The sequence below is a fragment of the Tursiops truncatus genome, chromosome 9 (genome assembly GCF_011762595.2).
Source record: "Tursiops truncatus isolate mTurTru1 chromosome 9, mTurTru1.mat.Y, whole genome shotgun sequence".
NCBI classification, from domain to species: Eukaryota; Metazoa; Chordata; class Mammalia; order Artiodactyla; family Delphinidae; genus Tursiops; species Tursiops truncatus.
The window spans coordinates 63451412-63477870 of record NC_047042.1 but is presented as its reverse complement, the minus strand read 5'-3'; the positions used below and the strand labels follow the sequence as shown (position 1 = coordinate 63477870).

General features: G+C 33.7%; 1 protein-coding gene across 1 annotated transcript in view; it reads left to right on the top strand.

The window, feature by feature from the left end:
* The window catches only part of DPY19L2 (dpy-19 like 2), an 89039-nt gene that overhangs the window by 6092 nt on the left and 56488 nt on the right, over positions 1-26459 (top strand). Inside the window, exons 4-9 of the mRNA XM_019925638.2 lie at positions 3787-3924; positions 11372-11492; positions 14152-14245; positions 18904-18961; positions 20678-20769; positions 23020-23119. Of these exons, the coding sequence (XP_019781197.1) occupies positions 3787-3924; positions 11372-11492; positions 14152-14245; positions 18904-18961; positions 20678-20769; positions 23020-23119 (603 nt within the window). The remainder of the gene's footprint in view (positions 1-3786; positions 3925-11371; positions 11493-14151; positions 14246-18903; positions 18962-20677; positions 20770-23019; positions 23120-26459) is intronic.

Below are 26459 nucleotides of genomic sequence, written 5' to 3'. Positions count from 1 at the left end.
TCCTAAGGCAAAAGAAATAAAAGTAAAAACAAACAAATAGAGTCTAGTTAAACCTAAAAGCTTTTGCAAAGCAAAGGAAACCATCCACAAAACTTAAAGACAGCCTACTGAATGGGAGAAAATATTTTCAAATGCTATGACTGATAAGGGGTTAATATCCAAAATACATAAACAACTCATACAACTCAATATAAAAGAAAAAGTTAAAAAAATTGACAGAAGACCTGAATAGACGTTTTCCAAAGAATACATACAAATGGCTAACAGGCACATGAAAAGATGCTCAACATCACTAATTATTAGAGAAGTGCAAATCAGAACCACAATGAGATATCACCTCACACTTGTCAGTCTGGCTGCCATCAAAAAGTGTACAGATAACAAATGTTGCTGAAGATGTGGAGAAAAGGGAACCCTTGTACACTGTTGGTGGGAATGTAAATCAGTGCAGCCATTATGGAGATTCCTCAAAAAACTAAAAATCGGGCTTCCCTGGTGGCGCAGTGGTTGAGAGCCCACCGGCCAATGCAGGGGACACGGGTTTGTGCCCTGGTCCGGGAAGATCCTACATGCCGCGGAGCAGCTGGGCCCGTGAGCCATGGCCGCTGAGCCTGCACGTCCGGAGCCTGTGCTCCACAACGGGAGAGGCCACAACAGTGAGAGGCCCGCGTACCGCAAAAAAAAAAAAAAAAAACAACAAAACACCTAAAAATAGAACTACCATATGATCCGGGAATTCCACTCCTGGGCACATATCCAAAAAAACCCAAAAATACTGATTTGAAAAGATACATGCACCCCAATGTTCATGGCAGCATTATTTACAATAGCCACGATATGGAAGCAACCCAAGTGTCCATCAAGAGTTGAATAGATAAAAGAAGATGTAATATATACATATATATGCAGTGGGATATTAACCATAAAAAAGAATGAAATTCTGCCATTTGCAACAACATGGGTAGTCCTAGAGAGTATTATGCTTAGTGAAATAAGTCAGAGAAAGACAGATACTCTGTTTTATCACTTATGTATGGAATCTAAAAAATAAAACATATAACAAAAAAAGTGTTTCAGGATTCTTTTTCTTTTACCTCATTCTCCTGCTCTCCTAAGGCAGACTCCTTTTTAAGATAATAAAGATCAATTATAATAGCTGAGAAAGAAGGAAAACAAAGACAAGGTTTAAGAAGTGATACAGGGGGCTTCCCTGGTGGCGCAGTGGTTGAGAGTCTGCCTACCGATACAGGGGACACGGGTTCGTGCCCCAGTCCGGGAAGATCCCACATGCTGCAGAGCGGCTGGGCCCGTGAGCCATGGGCGCTGAGCCTGCGCGTCCGGAGCCTGTGCTCCTCAACGGGAGAGGCCACAACAGTGAGAGGCCCGTGTACCGCAAAAAAATAAATAAAAGTGATACAGGGCTACCAAAATGATCAGAAATTGTTTTCTCTTAGGGTGGAGTTGGGAGACCCCGTGTTTTACCTGGCTCTTTAAATTTTTTTTTAGCTCTCTTGATTTCAAGATAATTTCTTTTAAGAGACAACTTTTGATATAATGCTTTCTGTTTTTTAGACATCTAATCTATAAAATGGAGATAATCTATCTACCATATGTATTTCACATAATTGTTATGTGGGTTAAATGGGAAAAAGAATGCCAGAATTGCAGAAATTTACAATTAAGAGAGACCAGGGCTGTCTTCCAGATCAGCTAGTTAGGGGCCAAGAGAAGAATTGAAACTGGCCCTCCTGACTGTTTAGCTACTACTTTTGTTTTTTGGTTTTAATTGTGGCTAAATTAAAATAAAAAATTTTAATTAAAAAAATTAGCAAAATTTACCATTTCAATTATTTTGAAGTATACAGTTCTGTGGCATTAAATACACTTATATAGTTGTGCAACCATCACCACCATCCATCTCCAGAGCTTTATTATCCCAAACAGACTGTACCTGCTAAACACTTAACTCCCCACTCACACTCACTCCTCACCTAGCTGCTTGGTGACCTCTATTCTACTTCCTGTCTCTATAAAACTGCCTACTCTAGGTATCTCAGCCATTGCTTTTTAAGTCTCACCGTATAGCCACTTAAAGCTTTGAAGAATTGGGTGTGTTAGCATTTGTATGGCATTTGAATTTTTATTATAGGTATTATTTCCAAAGACAGGATATAAAATATTAAAGAGCATAGCTGTGGCAGAGTCTGGGCTTTGATGACAGATCACTAGATTCAGATAGCAGTTCTGTGCTTTCTTGCGTAATGGCTAGTAAGTTAACTTTGATTCTCAGTCTCATCTGTTAACTGGGAATAATGCCAGCCTTACACGGTTTTACTGAAAATGAAGGAAGATGAAAATGAATGAAGCACATAGCACAGTACCTGGCCCAAAAATAATAACTGTTATTAATAAAAATTTATATGTTTTCTATTTAAGTATAGACATGCATATTAAATATCTTTTCATTGTAGTATTGCCTTGTTTTTCTCATAAGAAAAGGGAAAGATCCTTATATGAACTTATTTTACTAATCAAAATTATGAGTAAATGCTTTTTCGGACATCAGCTAAAACATCTTTAATTTTTTTATACTTTTTAAAAAAATTATTTATTTTTATTTTTGGCTGTGTTGGGTCTTCATTGCTGCGTGTGGGTTTTCTCTAGTTGCAGAGATCTTCATTGCAGTGCGTGGGCTTCTCATTGCGGTGGCTTCTCTTGTTGTGGAGCATGAGCTCTAGGTGCCCAGGCTTCAGTAGTTGTGGCTCATTGGCTCTAGAGCGCAGGCTCAGTAGTTGTGGCGCACGGGCTTAGTTGCTCCGTGGCATGTGGGATCTTCCCGGACCAGGGTTCAAACCCGTGTCCCCTGCATTGGCAGGCAGATTCTTAACCACTGCGCCACCAGGGAAGCCCCCCAGATCTTTAATTTTAATAGTCACTAGTGTTGCTTAGTCTATCAAAAATAAAGTACCTATAGTTGTATGAAGCAGGAATGAGTGTGGGGTTGAAAATTGCTTTTAATGTTTTTTGAGGGAGCGTGTATTACAAACTATGTGGCCCTTTATTTTTTAGGAAGGAAGGCAGGAAATTGATGAGGAAGTAATATGAAACAACATGCTTTTGTTAATCTTTGGAATTTAAACAGCACTTTTAGTAACCTAATAAAATCTTTATTCCACATGCTGGAATAATGCACTAAAGTAATCCTTTTTTTAGGACACAGCATTTGTGTCATGAACAATAGTCGGTTCACATTTAGTTAGCTTTCACTTTGTGCAGAGCCAATAGATGGAACTAGGAAGTAAGATGAAAGCACAAAGTTGCATCTAATGCTCTTGTAGTCACTGTTATTTCTTAAGAGTTGGAGAAAAAGAAGTAATTTTCTCTATGCAAAGTTCTACACATACAAGGACATGAAGTCATCTCTGTTTGTGCCAGAATCATCAGATCTCAACTTCTAGGCATCTCATAATGTGGGGGTAAAATCAGGCTTGGTAAAATTAAAAATATATTGTTTACATATTTTAAGGTGTGGTTAGAAAAGCTCCTTAAAATGTTTAACCATCCCTTTAACTCTTTTTCAAACCTACAGAAAATATGAAAGAATATTATAGTGGTAACCTGAAAATGTATGCCTTTTTTGCATCCAAGAATGCACTAGCGAGGAGAAATTAGGTAGTCTTATTATCTATCCTTTTCTTTTTTTCAGAGTAAATTTGTTCTAAAAAGAGTTATAAAAATAAATATTTTCAAATTTTACTTACATTAACAATTTGTACTTTTTTAAAGGGACTTTATTATTCCTACTTCAAAACCATTATCGAAGCACCTTCATTTTTGGAAGGACTATGGATGATTATGAATGACAAGCTTACTGAATATCCCCTTGCAATTAATACAGTGAAACGCTTCCATCTTTATCCAGAGGTAAGCAATATTTGGGAACAAATATTTGTAGAGGGATTCTTCTTTATCAGATAAAAATAGTAAGCACAATGATGTTATAGGAAGGAGGGGATTTTAAAGTTTATTGATTGTATGTGTCCTTATAGTTGAGCAGTGTATCAAAAGTTCCTGTCCTAAATTTAAAAGTCCCAGAAATTATGCTCACAACTTAAAGAATAGAACCTTAGTATGGAACTAATGACTAGTGTAATAGGCAAAATGGGAAGGAGCCAAGAAGGATTCTCGAGGGAGATGGTCTGTTGGCTTTATTTTTTTTAAAACCTCAATCTATTATTTTCTAATTCTAGCAAAAATATATCCTGTTAAATTCCTCTTCTTTTCCCCAAGCAAGTCTTGGTGAAAAGCAGTACATGGCTACTGCAGTATTTACAAAGACCATATATTACAAAACATCAGCAGAGAAAACGCTGTGGGAAGATATTATTGAAGCATTCTTTAATCAGTATTCATCAAATTACCTACTCCTTGATTTATAAAATGAAATAAATGAATGATTTGATAAAAGTAACATCAGGGCCAAAGCAAAATAGATGCAAATATAAGTACAATAGCTTCTTTTTAAAAAGTTTTTATTGGAGTATAGTTGCTTTACAATGTTGTATTAGTTTCTACTGTACAGCAAAGTGAGTCAGCTATACGTATACATGTATCCCTTCTTTTTCGGATTTCCTTCCCATTTAGGTCACCACATAGCACTGCATAGAGTTCCCTATGCTATACAGTAGGTTCTCATTAGTTATCTATTTTATACATAGTATCAATAGTATATATATCAGTCCCAACCTCCCAATTCATCCCACCCACCCTTTTCCCCCTTGGTCTCCATACATTTGTCCTCTACATCTGTGTCTCTTTTTCTGCTTTGTAAATAAGATTGTCTATACCAATATTTTCAGATTCCACATATATGCGTTAATATACAATATTCGTTTTTCTCTCTCTGACTTGCTTCACTCTGTATGACAGTCTCTAGATCCATCCATGTCTCTACAAATGACCCAATTCGTTCCTTTTTATGGCTGAGTAATATTCCATTGTACACATGTACCACATCTTCTTTATCCATTCATCTGTCGATGGATACCTAGGTTGCTTCCATGTCCTGACTATTGTAAATAGTGCTGCAGTGAGCATTGTGGTGCATGACTCTTTTTGAATTACGGTTTTCTCAGGGTATATGCCCAGTAGTGAGATTGCTGGGTCATATGGTAGTTCTATTTTTAGTTTCTTAAGGAGCCTCCATACTGTTCTCCACAGTGGCTGTATCAATTTACATTCCCACCAACAGTGCAAGAGGGTTCCCTTTTCTCCACACCTTCTCCAGCATTTATTGTTTGTAGATTTTTTGATGATGCCCATTCTGACTGGTGTGAGGTGATATCTCATTGTAGTTTTGATTTGCATTTTCTAATAATTAGTGATGTTGAGCATTTTTTCATGTGTTTGTTGGCCATCTGTATGTCTTCTTTGGAGAAATGTCTGTTTAGGCCTCCAGCCCATTTTTTTGATTGGGTTGTTTGTTTTTTAATATTGAGCTGCATGAACTGTTTGTATATTTTGGAGATTAATCCTTTGGCCGTTGCATCTGTTGGCTTTAGAGACTGTGTAGATGGGTATACTAATCACATGAAGGGACAATGACAGTGACGAGTAGAATAGTGACCTTGGGGATACATTAATAAGGCAAGATTTATTTAGTTATATAGCTAGAAATCTATGAATACTTCCCAATACTAAAAAAAGTATGAACTTTATGATAGTCTTCAAATTCTAGAAATTGGAGAAAAGAAGAGAAAAAATAGTAGATTCAGTTTGTGAACTCTGAAGATAAATGCTGACTCGACAGCATGGTAAGAACTACTTTTGAGTTATCTCAGAATCCAGCAGATAAGTTAAAAAGTCTAGCTTTTTATTTCTTTCTTCATATTTTATAGCTTTTAAAAATTATTATTTTGATTTTAAATGTTTAAAATTGCAGAAGCTAGAGAATAATGTGCAAATATGTGTGGTCAACCACCTACAATAAATAAGTGCTATTCTTTTATCATTTTTGCTTCTGATATTTTAAAATAAAGCATTATAAATACAGTTAAAGTCATCTTTGTTCTGCTTCCCAGTTAAGTTTGTTCCTTTCCCATTCTCACAAGCATCATTATCGTGAATTTGATGTGTATATCCATCCAGTTCTTTTTTCAAGGATTGTTTTATGTGTTTTTGTAATTTCACATAAGTGTTCTCATACTGAACATATCACTCTACAACTTTTTCCTCAGTATTTTATTTTGGAATTTTTGAAAATATATGTACATATTTATTTTTCTTTAATTTCAACCATTTTATGAATTCCAAAATTATTTGTATATTTCCCTATTATGGATATTAAATTATTTCCAGTTTTTAAATTACAGATGTAAACCATATAATCCAGCAGTTGTACTCCAGGACATTTATCCCAGAGAAATTAAAATTTATATTCACACAAAAACCTATACACATTTATTGTAGCTTTATACATTGTAGCACAAAACTGCAAACAACACAGATGTCCTTTGACATGTGAATGGTTAAAGAAACTGTGGTACACTCATACCAGGAATACAATTCAGCAATAAAAAAGGAACAAACCATAAGAAACTGCCAAACTGTTTTCCAGAGTGGTTATGCAATTTTACATTTCTACCAGGAATGTATAAGTGATTCACTTTCTCCACAGGGTCTCCAGCATTTGGTGTTGTCACTACTTTTTATTTTAATGATTCTGATTTATCAGAATGTAGTGATTTATCATTGTGGTTTTAATGTGCATTTCCCTAATGACTAATGTTGTTGAACGCTCCTTTTTTGTGTTTATTAGCTAGCTATATACCCTCTTCAGTGAAATGTGTCTTCATGTCTTTTGCTAATTTTCTAATTGGTTTTTTTTTTTTTAATGTTGAATCTTAGGATGTTCTTTATATATTCTAGGTACTACTTCTTTGCCAGGTATGTGGTTTGCAAATATTTTCTCCCGGTCTATACCTTGTTTTTTCATCCTCTTAAGTAGAGTCTTTTGCATAAGACAATTTTTAAATTTTAATGGAGTCCAGTTTAGCAATTTTTCTTCTTGTGGATTGTGCTTTTGGTGTCAAGTCTAAGAATTCTTTGCCTAGCCCTAGATGCTAAATATTTTCTACGTTTTTTTCTAAAAGCAATTCAAATTCTATCTGTGATCCATTTCATTTTGAATTAATTTCTTTATGTGACGTGAGACGTGAGACTTGGGTAAAGGTTATGTTGTTGTTGTTTTTTACCTATGGATGTCCAGTAGTTTCCATACCACTTGTTGAAAGGGCTATCTTTTCTTCATTGAATTGCTTTTGCACCTATGTGACAATAAATTAGGCATATTTCTATGGGTTTATTTCTGGGTTCCCTTCTCTCTTCCATTGATTTATGTGTCTATCCCTCTGCCAGTACCATATAGTCTTGATTTAATGTACCTATACAGTAAGTCTTGGATTAGGTAAACTGATTTCTCTCACTTCATTCTTTTTCAAAATTGGTTTAGCTAGTTCATGTGCCTTTTAATGTGTATTTAACAATAATGTTTTCTATATCTAATTCTATTGATACTTTAATAAGAATTACATTAAACATGTAAATAAATTTGAGGAGAACTGACCTCTTTGCTATTGAGTCTTCTAATTCATGAACATGGTGTGTCGCTTGTTTATTTAGGTATTCTTTGGTTTCTTTCAAAAGCATTGTGTAGTTTTCAGCATACGAGTCTTGTATGTGTTTTGATAAATATACGCCTAAGTATTTCATGTTTTTTTAAATGATGATAAAGGGGATTATATTTTTAATATTGATGCCCACATGTTCATTGTTACATGGAAATACAGTTGATTTTTTTTGGTATGTTTATCTTTTACCCTGCAATCTTGCTGAATTCAATTATTAGTTCTAGGAGTATTTTTTTTTTACACATATGTTGGGATTTTTCTACATAGTGAGGCATTTAATATGCAAATAGAGTATTATTTTTTTCTTTTAATCTGTATGTCTGTTATTTCTCTTATTTACCTTATTGCACTGGCTAGAACTTTCAGTACTATGTTTATTAAGACTGGTGAATGTGGACATCTAGACCTCATTCTTTTTTTTTTTTTTTTTGGTACACGGGCCTCTCACTGTAGTGGCCTCTCCCATTGCGGAGCACAGGCTCCGGACGCACAGGCTCAGCAGCCATGGCTCACGGGCCCAGCCGCTCCGCGGCATGTGGGATCTTCCCGGACCGGGGCATGAACCCGTGTCCCCTGCATCGGCAGGCGGACTCTCAACCACTGCGCCACCAGGGAAGCCCCAGGCCTCATTCTTGATCTTAGGGAAAAAGCATTCAGTCTCAAACCATTAAGTATAAAGTTAGCTGTAAGTTTTTTTGCACATGACCTTTATAAGATTGAGGTAGTTCCTCTCTTATTCCTAGTTTTTTCTGTAAGTTCTTATCAGAATGGGTATTGAATTTTTTCTAATGCTTTTTCTGCACCAATTGATATGATCATGGAATTTATCTTCTTTGTTCCATTAATATGATGGAGTACATTCATTTTTTCATACTGAAATAGTCTTGCATCCCTGGAATAAACCCCATCTGATCATGGCATATAATTATTTTAGTATATTGCTGAAATCTATTTACTAATATTTTGTTAGGGTTTGTTACGTCTGTCTTTATAAGGGGTATTAGTATGTGGTTTAATTTTTTGGTACTTTCTTCGTTGGTTTTGGTATCAAGTATCAAAATATCTTTAACTCCAAACCTGAGAAAATAAAGCAAAGGGAAAGTCCAGGGAACCTATTACCATGTCATTCCTTGGGCCCTGACATTCCTATCTAGTTTGCCTCTTTTCTCTACCTTTAAGGGTCTTCTTGTGTTTGATTTATATTATTCACAGGAGTTCTAGTTGTACTTGTAGGAATAGGAAATTTACATTATTTAAATGTTGACTTTTTTTTCATTTTCATTTAGTTTAAGTGATTTTCTAATTTCCCATATGATTTCTCCTTTGATCCATTGGATACTTAAATATTGTTATTTAATTTCAGAGTACTTAAGGGTTTCCCAAATTTCTTTCTTTTTTTCTTTTAATTTCTATAAGTACTTTTCAATGTAATTTGTAGTAGTAACAATTGTATAGTATAGACCTACCTAAGATCTAAGATGAAAGAAGCAGTTTTCTGCAGCAGCTTTCTCTATATCCCGGCTTACTTTTCAAAGGCAGTCTGACCATATTTCCTCTAATGATTATCTGTCTAATTCTAGTGTAAATGGAAAAATCAAAAAGAAAAAAAAAACTATTTGTTGAATCTTCAACTTTAGTTAACATTCACTTACTCTGTGTATATAAGATAAGGACTTAGCTTATTAGACTAGGCCCATTTTTTCCAGTGTTTGTTAAGTATTATTTTTAGTTTTTGATTACTTTTGGAACTTTTTGTCGTTACATCTCTGTTTCTTCTTCCACTAGTTTCAAACAGTATGGTCTCTAAAACATTAGCTAATTTTTTTCTTTTTACTTATTAAAAATATTTATTGAATAATTTGCAGTTTTCAGCTTCTTTGATGCTTTGAAAAAGTAATCATGGTAATGTAGTTCATTTGTTTTCAAAACTTGAAAGCATGTAAATGACAGGCAACAAGGACTCGTCCAGTCTTATTTTCATATTGCATAGATACAATATGCAGATTTACATTTGCTTGCGACCTTATATAGTACTTAAGTGTTGAAGTAAATGTCCATACTTTGTGTTCACAAGATTAATTTCTCATCTAAAGATGAAATTAATTTCTCACCTAAAAGTGTAAGTTTGAAACAATGTATTTTGTAAAGACAAAAGCATTTAATGCTTACTATATGCCAGTACTTATATATATAAGCTCTAATCTCCAATCACTCTTGTAAGATGGTTATTATTGATATTAACCTCATTTAACAGATGAGGTGACTGAGGTTCAGAGGTTGAAGGATTACTTCACAGTGTAGAAACCATACCTTGTAGAGTCAGAATTTTTTTTTTGTTCTATTTTGACTTCAAAGTCATGCTTTTCTACTATATTAAACAACATCTCAGAAAGGAGTATAATTCTAGAATTTGCACATACATTTAATGTGGAAATTTTTTGTACATGTATGAAAAATACACAAGAATAGAAGTTATAAGTTTAAACAGAATGTCATCTTATAAAATTAAGTGATAAAATCGTAAATAATATTATATATGAAAAGATGTTTATGACATTGTTTAGTGATGTATATTACATTAACATCTTATAATACATAATATTACATAATGAATAACTCTAGCTACATGTTTCTTATGCCTAGGGAGAGACTGGAAGGATGGTCACCAAAATAGTAAAAGTAGTTAGTTCTAGGTTATTTTTAGTTTCCCTTTGAACTCCTCTTTACTTTTTTTTAACTTTTTTCCCCAATGATTTTGCATTATTTTTCCCAAATCTATAAAATTATTTATTAAAAAATCTCCCAGGCATGAGCATTTTGTCTGTAATTTTTTTGTTGCTATTTTCCCTTGTCTTTAAACTTTTTTTTTTTTTTAATATTTATTTATTTATTTTTGGCTGTGTTGGGTCTTCGTTTCCGTGCGAGGGCTTTCTCTAGTTGCGGCGAGCGGGGGCCACTCTTTATCGCGGTGCGCGGGCCTCTCACTGTCGCGGCCTCTCCTGTTGCTGAGCACGGGCTCCAGACGCCGCAGGCTCAGTAGTTGTGGCTCACGGACCTAGTTGCTCCGTGGCATGTGGGATCTTCCCAGACCAGGGCTCAAACCTGTGTCCCCTGCATTGGCAGGCAGATTCTCAACCACTGCGCCACCAGGGAAGCCCTAAACTTTTTAAAGTAGATTTCAGGTTGGGAAGTACTGGTTAATTAAATCTGCTTGGTCAGAGTTTTAATGGGCACAGGAGCTGTTATTCCATGTGCAGTTGGTTTTATAGACTATGAGTTGGTTTTTAGACTATGAAGAAAATAAGTTCAAGGACCTAAGGGAAGTGTTACAAAATACTTCTGTAAATCTTTGTATTTTGCTATTAATTATCATAATTATGTACTTCATGCTTTATTTTACAGCTACTATTAATTATGTTAGAGTTGATTACAAGAGTATATTACAGAGATGTTGATCACAACATAAATTTTGTAGATGTGCATTACTCAGTAATACATAACTTTAGTTGATAGTGTGTGTGTATAAAATTTTAAATGATTGTTTCCCACATGAAATGATTTAAATAAATTCATCAAAGTGTATAATGTTAAAGGCAACCATTATAAAATGGTATTTTGGAAAAATTATTATTAAGAAGATATTGAATTTTTCTTCATTATCTTTTTGATTTTATCTTTTGTAGGTGATTATAGCCTTCTGGTATCGCACATTTATGGGAATAATGAATTTATTTGGGCTGGAAACAAAGACCTGCTGGAATGTGACCAGAGTAGAACCTCTAAATGAAGTTCAAAGCTGTGAAGGCATGTTTCTTCCTAAAATGCTGTTGTATTGTCATTACTGTTTACATAAACGTAATGTTATGACTCCTTTAAGAATTACTATAAACTGCTGTGATTTTTTTCTTTAAAAACAGTCTAGAACTGATTCACCTAAAAGTGTATTTACCCTTTAATTTTCTGAGAAGACAATGTACTTGCTAATAAGAGTGTTAATTTGGAATTTAATTTGAGTATTAATATGCTCCAGTGTAAGGCCACACTGATTATAAGTCATTCCTCCATTTCAGAAGGTACAAAAAAAGCTCTGGGGTGGCTTGAATATATAAATTTGGGGGATGTAGATTAAATAGTCACAGTTCTACCTGTAATAGTTAACATAAATAGTTAATGTAAAAATTTAGTTATGCATAAATATTTAAAAATCAGATATATAATAGATTACTTTAGAAATTCTGCTGTTTTTGTGCTCTCACAGTCCATGAATAGTTCTAATCAAACTCTTCGTATACATCTTCTACATCAGTATCTTTGTCAAAGAACTGCTTTTCGAATCATCTAACAGTTTTCCAGGATCTGTGATTGTCACTTCCATTTAAGATGTTTGCAGTTTAGCACTGTTACAATCTTAGCATGATGCTGTTCCTTGAAACTCTTATTTGAAATCACATGTATCTACTTGCATAACACATAGTTGTTTTTTCTTTATTTCTTCATATTCTCTAGAACATTATGTTTTATAAATATATTTTTGTTGACTTGTGTATAGTAACATTCAGTTCTCAGAATATATCCTAAATTTGTATTGCCATGTTTCCCTTACATTTTTATTGATTCCCTCAGATGGTCTTTATAACCATGGTCTAAAGCAGCATTGGTAGAAGATATTTGAGGGCAATTAGACTGTTTTTTTTTTTTTTTTGTACAAACTAAAGGAATTGAGCGACTGCCTGAACCAGCTTATAAGGTATAAACTTTTCTGAGGGATGAGAAAAAATCACCTTATATATGTACATATATGGTATTTATTAAGTTGCCACTAAGTTATAGGTTAGTGTTGGCACTTGGGACCCCAAGATAAACTGGGTAAATATGGGGCCTTACCCTCATAGAGTTTGCAACATAAGAGGGATGTTAGCGGTTACAACTGTGGTGGATGTTACAAATAGGAAAATAAGATTGCTGAGGTTAGGAGAAGTGTTTCAAGAATAGGAACCATAATTTTCCAAAGTCCTGAGGCAAGGGAGAACTGAAAGAAAGCTAGATTTCCTAGAGCAGAGAGATAGAGAAGAAAACATGGTGTGAAATGATGCTTAGAATGTAAGCAAGGGTCCGATAATGAAGGACCATTTACTAGTTAAGGATTTTATGTGTATTCATTGAAGACTTTTGACAGATTTTTATTTTCAAAACACAATTTTGGCAGTTACATGGAAAAGACACTAGTAAAGGACAAAAGTGAATTCAGTGAGGCCAGGTAGGAAACTATTTTGCTCTCAGCAAGTGATTGCAGGAAAGGTAACTGGAAAATGAATGGATTTGAGAGATGGCTGGAAGGAGAAACGACAAGATTTGGTAATTGTTTGATGGGGAAGGGGAAGGAGAATGAATTTATGTAACACTGTTGGGTTTCTGGCTTAATTGAGTCCCTCCATTCAAAGTGGTAAGAAACATTTTTAAAAGTAGCAGGTTTGAATTGCTATTAATTCGAGGTACCTGAGAAACCCCAAAGTGTAGATGTCAAGAGGCTACCTGCATATACATACCTATAGGAATAAGAAGAAAGTTCTCATCTGAAGGTACACTTGGAGTCATCTGTATATAGATGATAATTGGAACCATGGAACTGGAAGAATTTCTTTAAGGAGAATATACAGACTGAGAAAAGAAGAAGGTATATGACAGAGCCTAAGGTGGTCCAACATTGAAGGGGGGTGGTGTAAAAGGATGAGAAGTTACTAGGACAGACTGAAAAGGAATGATCAGAGAAGAAGAAGAAATCAGAAAGGCCAGCCTTTAGATCCTGGCTCCACCAGTTACAGCTAAATAACTTTTGACAAGTTACTTAAGTTTTCTGTGTTGTTTTCTCAACCATTAAAAAACGTATTTTCATACCAAGTAATTTCAAAGATTTGTTCTGAGTATTATGTGAGATGATGATTGCAAAGTACCTAGTAGATTATGTGTGTGTGTTAATATATATATATATGTATTGTCTTATACACAGGATATATTAAGTATTAAGGTCCTGGCTATACATGATAATGGATTAATTTATCCCATACAGACTAAAGCTGCTCCTTGAAGTCAGGGGCCGTATTTTACTCATCCTAGAGCCTAGCAAAAGATAAAATTAATGCAATGGATTTTCGCTTGTAATTTATCAAATGGCTCTACAGACAGTTCTAGATACGGAACAATAGCAGCATCACCTAAATAAAATGAAGCACCAACTAATCATTACACTATAACAACACTTCAATAGGGAAAAGTATAAATGTAACTAATAATGCCTCATGGATGGGGAAAGTACTAATGTAACTATTAAATAGAGCAGCAGTCTGAGCAGCAAAGCTTTCAGCAAATTCACTAGCTCTTGATTACAAAGCATTGAGATAATTATGCCCAATTACTGTATAGTAATTTATTCATTAAATACTGAATAATCCGTGTCTTTTTAAAGGATTGGGAGACCCTGCTTGCTTTTATGTTGGTGTGATTTTTATTTTAAATGGAATAATGATGGGATTGTTCTTCATATATGGTGCATACTTGAGGTAAGACTACTGTATTAAAAGATCTTTCAGTGGGATAATAAGGACTTTCTGACATTTGTTGATTAAATTAAAAGGATAGGGCTTCCCTGGTGGCGCAGTGGTTGAGAGTCCGCCTGCCAATGCAGGGGACACGGGTTCGTGCCCCGGTCCGGGAGGATCCCACATGGCGTGGAGTGGCTGGGCCCGTGAGCCATGGCCGCTGAGCCTGTGTGTCCAGAGCCTGTGCTCCGCAACGGGAGAGGACACAACAGTGAGAGGCCCGCGTACAAAAATAAATAAATAAATAAATAAATAATTAAAAGGATAAATAACAAGATTAATTGACTAATAGTAGGAAACCTTTAGATTTTATTTTTTTCAGAAGCTGAGCCAAATATGCAGCCAAAAGCTAGAGCTGTCACTAAAACAATATCTTAAAGGCCTGTCTTTTATCCTTATGGGGGTATTTTTTAAGCTTATTAAGATTCCTGAACAAAGATTTTAATGAAAATACCTCTAGATCATGTGTAAAATTATTATAACATTAGAGGGGATCTTTGGTTGGCATTAGTAGCAAAGTATTAATATTTCTAATTTTCATCTCTGTACATGTGAAATTAAGAAAGCAGTAAAAGAAAATGTATATCACTTGTAGCATACACTTACATTTGATAGCCTATCTTTCTTGATAACAGCACCACAATTTTGTTTGGGGTAGCAGGGTGCCCAATTTCAGGTGATAGGTTGAAGTTAACTATGACCATTGTGTATTCTGCTTCCCACTCTCCATTGCATGTTGGGAGAGCCATATGAGCTAGCTTTTCTGGTGAAAAAGAAAGTGAAATCAGACTTGGTTACACCAGGAAAGCATTTGCCTTTCTAACAAAAGGTTAGATTCAGCTGCCGCTTTTCTGTTATTTTCCTGCTTTTACCTGGATGTGATACCTGGAGCTATTGCAGTCATTTTGTGATCATGAGGAAAAGGCCATAAACATAGCACATATGTCTGCCTTTTTTTTTTTTTTGCGGTATGTGGGCCTCTCACAAACCCTGCAGTTCTTCTATTCCTGTGCTTTCTGAAGATTCTATAGTCTTTTGAGAATCTTTCACTTACATATTAGCCATAAACCATACTTGTTTTATTGTTTTTGTTTTTGTTTTTTGTGGTACGCGACCTCTCACTGTTGTGGCTTCTCCTGTTGCGGAGCACAGGCTCTGGACGCGCAGGCTCAACAGCCATGGCTCACGGGCCCAGCTGCTCCGCGGCATGTGGGATCCTCCCGGACCGGGGCACGAACCCCTGTCTCCTGCATTAGCAGGTGGACCCTCAACCACTGCGCCACCAGGGAAGCCCTCATTTGTCTGCCTTAACATCCTTCTGCTGCTGAACCAATGCCAACAGACACTTATCTTTTATTTTCTTGTTGAATGATATAATAAGCATCCATATTATTTAAGACACTTCTGTCAGATTTTGTTTTTGACAACAGAATACATTTTTAACTGAATCATCAGATTTCTTTACAATGTTATTCTTGAACTGTGCAACATTAAAAGTGAAAAATCTAGATTTAATCTTTCAACAATTACTGAGTTTTCATAAGGTTTATGTTTCTATAGAGATTAATACATATATACCCCTTGGTTTTGGAAGTTTTCAGCATAAAAATCCTAGCACAGAATCAGTGAAATATTGTGATCTTGATAAAATTGTTGGCCTTGATAAGCTGATTTTAAAATTATTCAGAAATGCACAGGGCCTAAAATAGTTGAGACAATCCTGAAGGAAATGTGAGAACTTGCTTCATTAATTATTTCTATATTATAAAACTAATGTAAATAAGACAATGTGATATTGGCATAGAGATAGACAAGTAGATCACTGGAATAAAGTAGAACCCAGAAGCAGAAATGTACATTGATATACACCTGGTATATGACAAAGTGGATATTACAGATCAGTGAGCAAGGATAGGCTTCTCAATAAATGGTGCTGAAATAATGGGGAGATCATATGGAACAAAGCAGAGTCAGAACTTATGAAAAACAAATACTAGTTGGATTAAAAACTCAAATGTGATAGACAAAATTATAAAATGTTTAAAATGTTAAATAGAAGATTATCATCAGTAACTTGGGGGTAAGAAAGGATTTCTTAAACAAGGTACAAAAGTCCAGCCATGAAGAAAAAAACTGATAAATTTGATGAAAAGAATTTAAGTTCCTCAAGATATAATAGAATGAAAAGATAAGCCACAAGCTGGGAAAAGATACTGCAAAGCATGTATGCAATGTGGTATCCAGACTTACATTCATTAATTAGACAAATATTTATTGAATGCCTACTGTGACTGGGAGCACTATTCTAGGTGCTAGGAAAACAAAACAAACAATCCCTGTCCTCATGGAATTTATATTCTAGGGGATAGACAAAGACTAAGAAGATAGACCACCCAACTGAAAATTGGACAAAATATTTATGAATAGACATTTCCCAGAAGAATTCCAGATTGCCAATAAACATGTAAAATTGACCACCATCATTAATTATGGGGAAAAGACTAATTTAAACCACAATGAGATACCATTTCACACCTACTAGATTTACAAAGGCAACTTTTAACCCTGGTGGGTGGATATATAAATTAGTACAGCTATTTTGGAAAAATGGTGTGCATTATCTAGTAATTTGAAGATACAGGTACCTTATAACTCAGCAATTCCAATTTAAAGTAAATATGCCTAAGAAACTCTTTTATGTACACCAGAAAATATATACAAGAACATAGCAGCATTGTTTGTACTAGCTCCAAACTAGAAACAACTTAAGTGTCCTTCAGCAGAGAAGTGTACACATTGTAGGTTTATTAATACAGTGAAATACTGTACAACAATGATAATGAACTATAGCTACAAACATCAATGTGGAAAAGTCTTACAAATGTTGAATGAATCAAGGCATGCACAAAATTTAAAAATACTGCATACTTATATTTGTATAAAGTTTAAACACAGATTAAATGATAGTATGATATGTATATAGAAGCAGTTATATTGGTAATCACAAAACTCAGGATAGTGGCTGTCTTAAGAGGTGGCAAGTGAGGTCTCAGGGTGTGATCAGTTTTCTGTTTCAATGATATATGGTAGTTACAAGAATATCCACTTTATAAGTGTTCTATAAGCTATCTAGAAATTTTTATGTACTTTTCTATATGTGTGTCAGATAGGAAAAATACATAAGCTCATCAGTATTTTGAGGGAAAGGATGACTTTTAGATTATGTTAACAGGCTTTAAATTGTTCTAGTTTAAAAAATAGTTTATTTATTATGCTTTTTTCAAATATGGAAAATGTTACACGAGACTAAGACATTTTAAAAGTTAGTACTTTTCATTGGGAGAGCTACCCAAAAGGTGAAAGTCTTCTCTAAATTGGTTACACAGTTCTAGAATATCAAATACATTATTAGGCTCCAGTCTTTAAGAAGGATATGTAGGTATAACATATGTTGGCTATAAAAGTGTCACCAAAACTGTGAGGAGATTAGAAACTATGGCATATGAGAATATGAGAAACAAAAGAAATAGGGATTTGGGGAAATTTTTCTATTTCTTACCTTGGCCACCCTTCCGCACTGGCACTAACTTGGAAGGTAGATATTCCATTTCTATTCTTTTGGTTGTTAATGATAAAATGTTAACATGCATATCTAACTTGATCAAGTCTAAAATTAATTGATATCTTTCCTCTTCTTTTTGATCAGTACAAGGAATTTCAGAACACTTTACTTCAAAACAGCCCCTAGCATCTTGTAATTATTACCATAATTTTAGTACTTCTAGTACCCCTCCACAGCAGTCATCACTGTTATTTTTTGTTGTCAAATCTTCCTTAAATTTATCCACATGTTCCTGGTTTCTATATGCAGCATTTGTTCTTGCTTCTCACACCTTCCTCCTTTCAATTTCTTCTTTTCTGATGTGCGTCCTTTGAACTTCCCTTAGTGAAAACTGTTAAAGGTAAATTACTTCCCATTGGCTTTCCTCTGCTTGTTTTGTTAAACTCATTCTTTCCTTTTTTCAATCATTCAACCAATATTTATTGTCTTCCGAGTCTGAAGCTGTGTATATAATGATGAACAATACTTTAAAGAAAAGGCAACTTTAAGAAGTGGTTTTTAATCTTTGATAATAATCAGCCATCCTTGATCTCAGTTTTATATTCTACATTGTTGTTTCTTGGGACTCAACAAAAGAATATTTGCAGTAGTTTAGATGGTTCAGTTACCGCTAAATGAAACTGTTAGACTCTTCATCTCTCAGCCACTGAAATCCAATTTGGAATGACAAAAATTTGCCTCCACTCAGAATATTCAAAGAATACAGTATAAACTCTAAAGTGCTGGCCTGTTCGTTAAAAATTATTTTATGTTCACATATAATATTTTACATAGAAAATATTTTAAATATAAAATTAATGACATTCAGATTACTTTGTATGTACACTTTGTATGCTTTTACATTCAAGAATAAAACATCAACTACATGGGTACTTCTGAAATTTTTACTGTTATTTTATATGGTTTAGTACTATGACATTTTAAAAATCTAAGATAATTTTGTGAAAAACTCACTATATTTTACATGAATTTTGATTGTATACATTTTTTTTTACAGTGGGACTCAACTTGGAGGTCTAATTACAGTATTATGCTACTTTTTCAACCATGGAGAGGTTTGTTTTCTAGAAAATAATTTGTACAAATAGAAGGGGTGGCATAGGAACAAGGAAACTTATTCATCAAAACAGTATTTAATTGTATATTACTTAGGATTTGACAGTATTTTAAAGAACCTTGTGTTGTAAGTTGATGTTTTAATCATGTTGATCCACATTTTTACATAATAATTAGAATTTATGGTGTGAGCTATCTTGCCTGGTTTTAGAATGTATATATGTTACATATATTTTATAGAAAAAGGGAGTACTATATTAGTTGAGTTTAGGCACTTTATGTACATTATCTCACTCCCACCAAAATTTTTAGGGAGGTGGCTGTTATCCTCACAGTAGAAGATATGAAATTGAAATTTGGAGAGGATAAGTTACGTACTCAAGATTCCACATTCACACCATGATGAAGCTGGGTTTCCTCTTCTACATCTTTCTGGCTCTAAAACCTTACTTCTTTCTGTTACATCATGCTGCCTTTTTAATTACACAAAATGCTGAATTCAAAATACAAATTAACTTACTAACTCAGCCCAATAAGACATGGTCCACCTAAAAAGAGTTCATGGAAACTTACTTAGAATATGATAGATTCATTCAACAAAATATCAAGTACAAAACGTGTGCCAGAGTCTGTGTTAGATGCTGAGGATATGGCCAAGAAAAGTGGAAGAATCTGACTGCTAGTTTTTGGAAGCAAAATATGTAGTATGTTATGGCACAGATTATATAGGGTGGAAGTCTCTATCCATTATTATTGGGAAAGGTAGATACTTGGTTAATTTTAAAAAATCAGTTAGACAAGGGAATCATAAAAATTATACATAAGTATCTTAAATATATTAACTTAAAGCAAACAAATACATTGTCAGTCACCAGTGTATTAGTATAAACACAAGACCTTTTCTTTGAGTATGCCAGATGACTGACACTATGAGTTGACCTTCTTATACATACCGTAACTCACCTTCCGAGGTTTACAGTTTTGGTTTCCTGGAAGAAGAGCAATAAATTTTAAGACTCTTGCAAAGTTGTAAGAGTTTAGATTCTTTCTAGAATTTCAGAATTCTTGATATAAAATTTTATAATATTCCCACCCATATGTTTTGGAAATAGTTTTAAAGTCTATATGAAAATTTAATTAATACTTTCATTGTATACATCATATCAGTGAATCCCAAATACTTCTAGTTGTTTTTAGAAATTTATAGTTAACTCTTTCAAAGGTATATTTCACAAATTCAGAGACAGTCTTAATTACTTGTAGTGAGTGTCTATACACATTAAACTTGTCATGTGTAAACATTTGGTGTTTGTGAATGCCCTAGGTGACATTTGTTTAGATATTTTTCTGAGCATGTATAAATCCCAAAGCCCTGGGTTGCCCAGGGTCATCACTGAAGAGCTGGAATGTGGATCTGGTTTGTCTTTCCCAGAATTCTCACTGCTCCTAACCCTATCATCTTGTTTGTCCTTCGAGTGTCCTTACGTTTGGCCTGATCTATCTTTCACTTGTTTCTGGACTTGCTAGTTAATGGCTCTCTACCTAATGGCTATGTGCTGTAAGAGAACTCCAAAAACTGAGGAGCTATACCAGGTATCCAGAAATAAATGAGCCTAGTATTAAAATTACTAAAACCAGCCCACCCATGATTTTTTAAATTAATTGTGTTTATTGCAATGGAACATAGAGTGAGGTAAGCATTTTATTGATTTCAGGCTACTCGGGTGATGTGGACACCACCTCTCCGGGAAAGTTTTTCATATCCATTTCTTGTACTTCAGATGTACATCTTAACTGTGATTCTCAGGTAATTTTTATTTATAAAACAAAACTAGCTAAATTGTAAGTTTCTCAAAATTACTTCAACCTATCGTTATAATTACTAAATTTGGACTCTATTTTAAAAAATTACTTCAAAAATAGTGTGTCCAGTTTAAAAAGAATCTAAAATTGCTATGTAAAAAATCGTTTTCCACTTAAGAGTCTAGGCTACAGGTTTTACATAACTGTTATGTTTTAATAAACCAATATGTATGTGTTCATATATATTTGGTAAAGATGCAAAGGTTTTTGAGAAAGTATTACTTTTTTCCCTCAATGCTTATGTACTCTGATTCATTGTTGTCCATCCTATGGTTTTGATGAAGCATAAAAAAAAAAAGTGTTCTATGCACAAATAAATTTGGGAAATGCTAGGTTGGATAGATAAGGAGTATCTATATTCATATGTTTATGACTATATCAGAACTACAGATGTTTCTAGAAACTCAGCCAAAGTTTCATCTCAACTGTTTTTCCTGGACACATTTTTTGGTTGGGATTAATTTTATAAGCATTTCAGAAATTTTAAAAGTCTGAGGAACAACAACAAAAACATAAATAGTAGAATACTATAAATAACTTTACCATAGAGATAGGTTCATAGAATGTTCATGAGATCTCTTATTGAGAGAGTGATCACTGTCCCCTCCAAACTCCCAGAGAAACTCGTAGTTCACTTACTAGTACCCATCAGATTTTGCCTATATTAAGATCATTTGTGTACATGTCTTCTTTCTTTCTTAAAACTGTAAATTTGTTAATAAAGCATACATACACAAATGTCTAAACATACACTTAATGTATTAAAATGCCACTGGAAACAGAGACCGTGCCACATTTATCTCTTTAACCATGGAGCACTTAGCACACTGCCATGTAGACATTTAAGGCCCTTATATGTTAGCTTAAGGAAGGTAAATAAAGGCATACTGGCGTGACTACCAACCTCTAGAAAGGTGCAGACTACCTTGTGGTTTGTTAACCTACATGAAAGTTTATTTTTGGATTGAATATGGATTTGGGAATCTGATCCTTATCCCGATTTCTATATCTTTGCTCTAAACCTTATCTTCTCTCAAAGATTATGGTAGAGGAAGCTGCCTGTTTATCCCCACTCATTCCCAGTTAAATTTCTAGAAAGATGGTTTATTTTCCATTTTTATTTTTTGAAGTGATATTAGTCTAACCAATCAGAGAGTTCATGGAATTAAATATGTTAATTAGAACATTTAGAATTGTATCCTTGAGTGCATTTGTTATACTCCATTCCTTAGCCAAAAGTAATTTTTATTTTATAAATATAACTGAGTACTTAGTGAATATATTTTGTGATAATATTATTAAACAATATGATCATTAAAAATTTTGCTTTTGAAAATGTATATACCACAGTACAAGAATTTATGGAAATCCAATACAACCTTTATAAAAAGAAGAGTTACAGTTTTATAATTTACACAAAATACGTGCATTTCTTTTTTTCATATTCTAAAAGGTAATAAAATCTGTGTGGTAAAAGGTATTGGTTACTGATAAACCTCATGATTGCAGAATGGACGGTTTAAACTTCAATATGCATTAGTTTAACTGTATTCCAGAATTATTTCTCTAAAGTCATTGTTTAAAATCTCTTTAGGTTTTTCTCATAGTCGTTAGCTTATTATTTCACCAGCACTTATACTTTTCTTCATTGGTTTTTGAAACACAAAAGCGGTGGTATATGAAAGTTATTGCTGCTCATGTAGTATAAATATCTCGAGGTATGCAAGGTCAGTTCAGATTCTACTTTCTGACATTCTTGCTGGAGTATTAAATTTCTAATGTCATGCATAGTTAAAGAAAAATAAATTTTTAGTTGAATATAGTTGATTTACAATATTTTATTAGTTTCAGGTATACAGAATAGTGATTCATTATTTTTACAGATTATATACTCCATTAAAAGTTTACAAAATAATGACTTGAATTCCCTGTGCTATATGTTTAAGATACCTACTGATAAACTAGATACAATACTTTATTTAAAGCTCTAATTTTGTTTGTTTTATTATAAACATTTTTATAACCCAAATATTTTAAGTTCTTCTTAATGAGCTTTTAAAAGTTAACTATATTTTGTTGTCTAACATCAAAGGTAAGGGGATCAATAGATTTTAGCATTTTGCAACTAGTCATTCAGTTTAATGATAGGCTACTTTTATAGTAAGACTTACTGGTGTCAATTCTCTCCATTAAGGACATCGAACAATAGTAAAAAGCATTTTATTGCACTGTGCCTTTCCAATGTTGCTTTTATGCTTCCCTGGCAATTTGCTCAGTTTATACTTTTTACACAGGTAAGATGATTTTAAACTAATTTAAGTTGAATGCAAGATGTGCTTGCTTGTTTCCATAGGAAAAAAAATTTTTATTGAAGTATAGTTGATTTACAATATTGTGCTAATTTCTGCTGTACAGCAAAGTGACTCAGTTATACACATATATACGTTCTTTTTTTATATTCTTTTTCATTACAGAGAAATTTTAAATGTGATTATATTTGTGCCCTAATAGATTTTCAAAATATGGAATAATTATAAAGTTTATATACATGTGTGTTTTTTTTAATCATATAAATCTACCTTCTGTTAATGTGTTTGTTAGTTAGGCAGATATTAAACCTGCAAAAGACTTTTTCCTCTTATTTTAATCCATAATTTTTCCTGTTGGTATTTGAGATGATCTCTGTAAACCTTCCTGTAGATTTTCCTTTTGTCTGAGGAATCATTTTAGGTGCCAAGCTGCGCAACATGGTAAGGGCCACTTCGATTCTTCATGGTAGGGGATTTCTGCTTCTAATCCAGCTAAATGTTGGCTGTTCTGTCTGAAGAGCAGAATCTTACTGGACACCATTTCTCAGAGCTTTAATCATGGTATTATTCAGTGAATTGAGGCCATATCCTGTTTCTTCAAACAACTAAGTAACTAATAGCAAGAAACTGAGCTGGGGAAGCAGAGAGTAAAAGGTCAATTTGGATGAAATTTCCTACTATGATTTTTCTTTAGAACTCCTTTCCACCTAACTAACAAACACTGATAATATGTAATGATATTCTTTATTGGCAGTGAGAAATTCTGCCAAGAATCCTTGTGCTGCCAATTGTCTACAAAGAATGAAGTTATAACCACAACTTAATTGATACTGCATGTTTAAAGCATGTTAAGAGTATTCCCTCTGCCTTACTTCCTTATATTTGGTCTATAACTAACACAGAATTTCTGTGGTTTTCATTATTTGCATATGCCAACATAGTAGAATAGATTTCTAATGTGCATCATTTCCTGGCAAGGAAATGTATTAATTTAGCTCCTTCGGTAATTTTGATATTGCCTTAATGATTTTCTATCCATTCAAAAATTATACTATACTTTTACTTCTTGTTGTTTCTTTTTTTTGAGATGTAATTAACATTTTGTAAGTTTAAGATATACGATGTATCAATACATTATTATATTGCAGTATGATTATCCCCTGATTAACACCATAGTGTTATTTAACACCTCTATCAAGTCACATAATTATTATTTCATTCTTGTGGTGAGAACGTTTAAGATCTAGTTTCTTAGCAACTTTGAATTATATGATACAGTATTGACTATAATAACTATGCTATGCATTAGAACTGCAGAACTTATTCATCTTCTAGTTGCAAGTTTGTATACTTTGTCCAACATCTCTCTAATTCCCCCACCCCCAAGCCCCTGTTAATCACCATTCTACTCTCTGTTTTTACAAGTTTGGCTTTTTTAGATTCCACATACAAGTGATATAATAAAGTATTTGTCTTTGTCTGACTTATCTCACTTAGCATAATGCCTTCAAGGTCCATCTGTGTTGTCACAAATGGCAGGATTTATATATATATATATGTATATATATATATTTATATATATATACATATATATATATGTGTGTGTAGCATGTCTTCTTTATCCATTCATCTGTTGATGGACACTTAGGTTGTTTCCATACCTTGGCTATTGTGCATAATGCTTCAGTAAACATAGATGTGTAGATATCTCTTCAATATTCTGTTTTCATTTCCTTTGGAATATGTACCCAGAAGTGGGATTGCTGGATCATGTGGTAGCGGTATTTTAAATTTTTTGAGAAACCTCCATAGTGTTTTTCATAGTGGCTCCACCAATTTATTTACATTCCCACTAACAGTGCACAAGGGTTCCCTTTCCTCCACATCCTCACCAACATTTGTTTTCTTTTGTCTTCTTGATGATAACCTTTCTAATAGATATGGAGGGATATCTTACTGTGGATTTGATTTTATTTCCCTGATGATTAGTGATATTGGGTGTCTTTTCATGTACCTGTTGGCCATTTGGATGTATTCTTTTGAAAAATATTTATTGTTCCTCTACCCATTTTTTAATCAGTTTTTTTTTCGTTATTGAGTTGTATGAGTTCTTTATACATTTTGGATATTAAGATTTCACCTAATAGATGATCTGCAAATATTTTCTCCCGTTGCATAGGTTGCCTTTTCATTTTGTTGATTGTTTCCTATGTTGTGCAGAAGCTTTTTATCAATAGTTTGATGTAGTCTCACTTGTTGGTTTTTGCTTTTGTTGCTTGTGCTTTTGGTGTTACAATCCAAAAAATCATTGCCATGATGAGGGTCAAGGAGCTTATTCCCTAAGTTTTCTTCTAGGGGTTTTATGGCATCAGGTCTTATATTTAAGTCTTTAATCCATTTTAAGTTAATTTTTGTGAGTGGTGTAAGATAGAAGTCCAATTTCATGTAAATATCCAGTTTTCCTGACACCATTTATTGAAGACATTATTTTTCCCCCTAAGTATTCTTGGCTTCCTTGTCAAATATTAATTGACAGTATATGCATGGGTTTACTTATGGTCACTCAATCTGTTCCATTGCTGTGTATATTAGTCTTTATTCCTGTACCATACTGTTTTGATTACTGTAGTTGATAGAGTAATGGGGGTTCCTTATATGTTACAGTCCTTTTTTTTTTTTTTGCTGCTTTTAGGATTCTCTCTGTCTTTGATTTTTAAGTTTCATTATAGTGTATCTTAGGGAAGGTATTTTTCAATTACAGTAATGGGGTGATTTATTAGCTTTGTGAACTTGCATGTCCAAATCTCTTCATAGGTTTGGAAGTTCTCAGCTATTATTTCTTTAAATAAACTTTCTGTCCTTTCTCCCTCTCTTTTCATAGAACTCCGGTGATTCTCTTATGTGATCATTTGATATTTTCATATAAATCACATAGACTTTCTTCACTCTTTTTCATTCTTTCTTCTTCTTTCTCCTCTGACAGCGTATTTCAAAGTTCCTATCTAACTCACTGTTCTGTCTTCTGTTTGGTCTGTTCTGATTTTGATACTCTATTGCAGTTTTCATTTCATTCATTGAATTCTTCAGTTCCAGAATTTGTTTTATTCTTTTAATCATTTTTATCTCTTTGTTAATCTTCTCATGTTTTTCATGTATTTTTATCCTGATTTCATTGAATTGTATTTCTGTATTTTCTTGTACCTCATCGAGTTTCCACAAAACAGCTATTCTGAATTCTTTATCAGGTAAATCGTAGAATTCTGTTAGAGTTTGGTTACTGGAGGACTATTGAGATTTTTTGGTGATATTTCATGTTATTCTTATT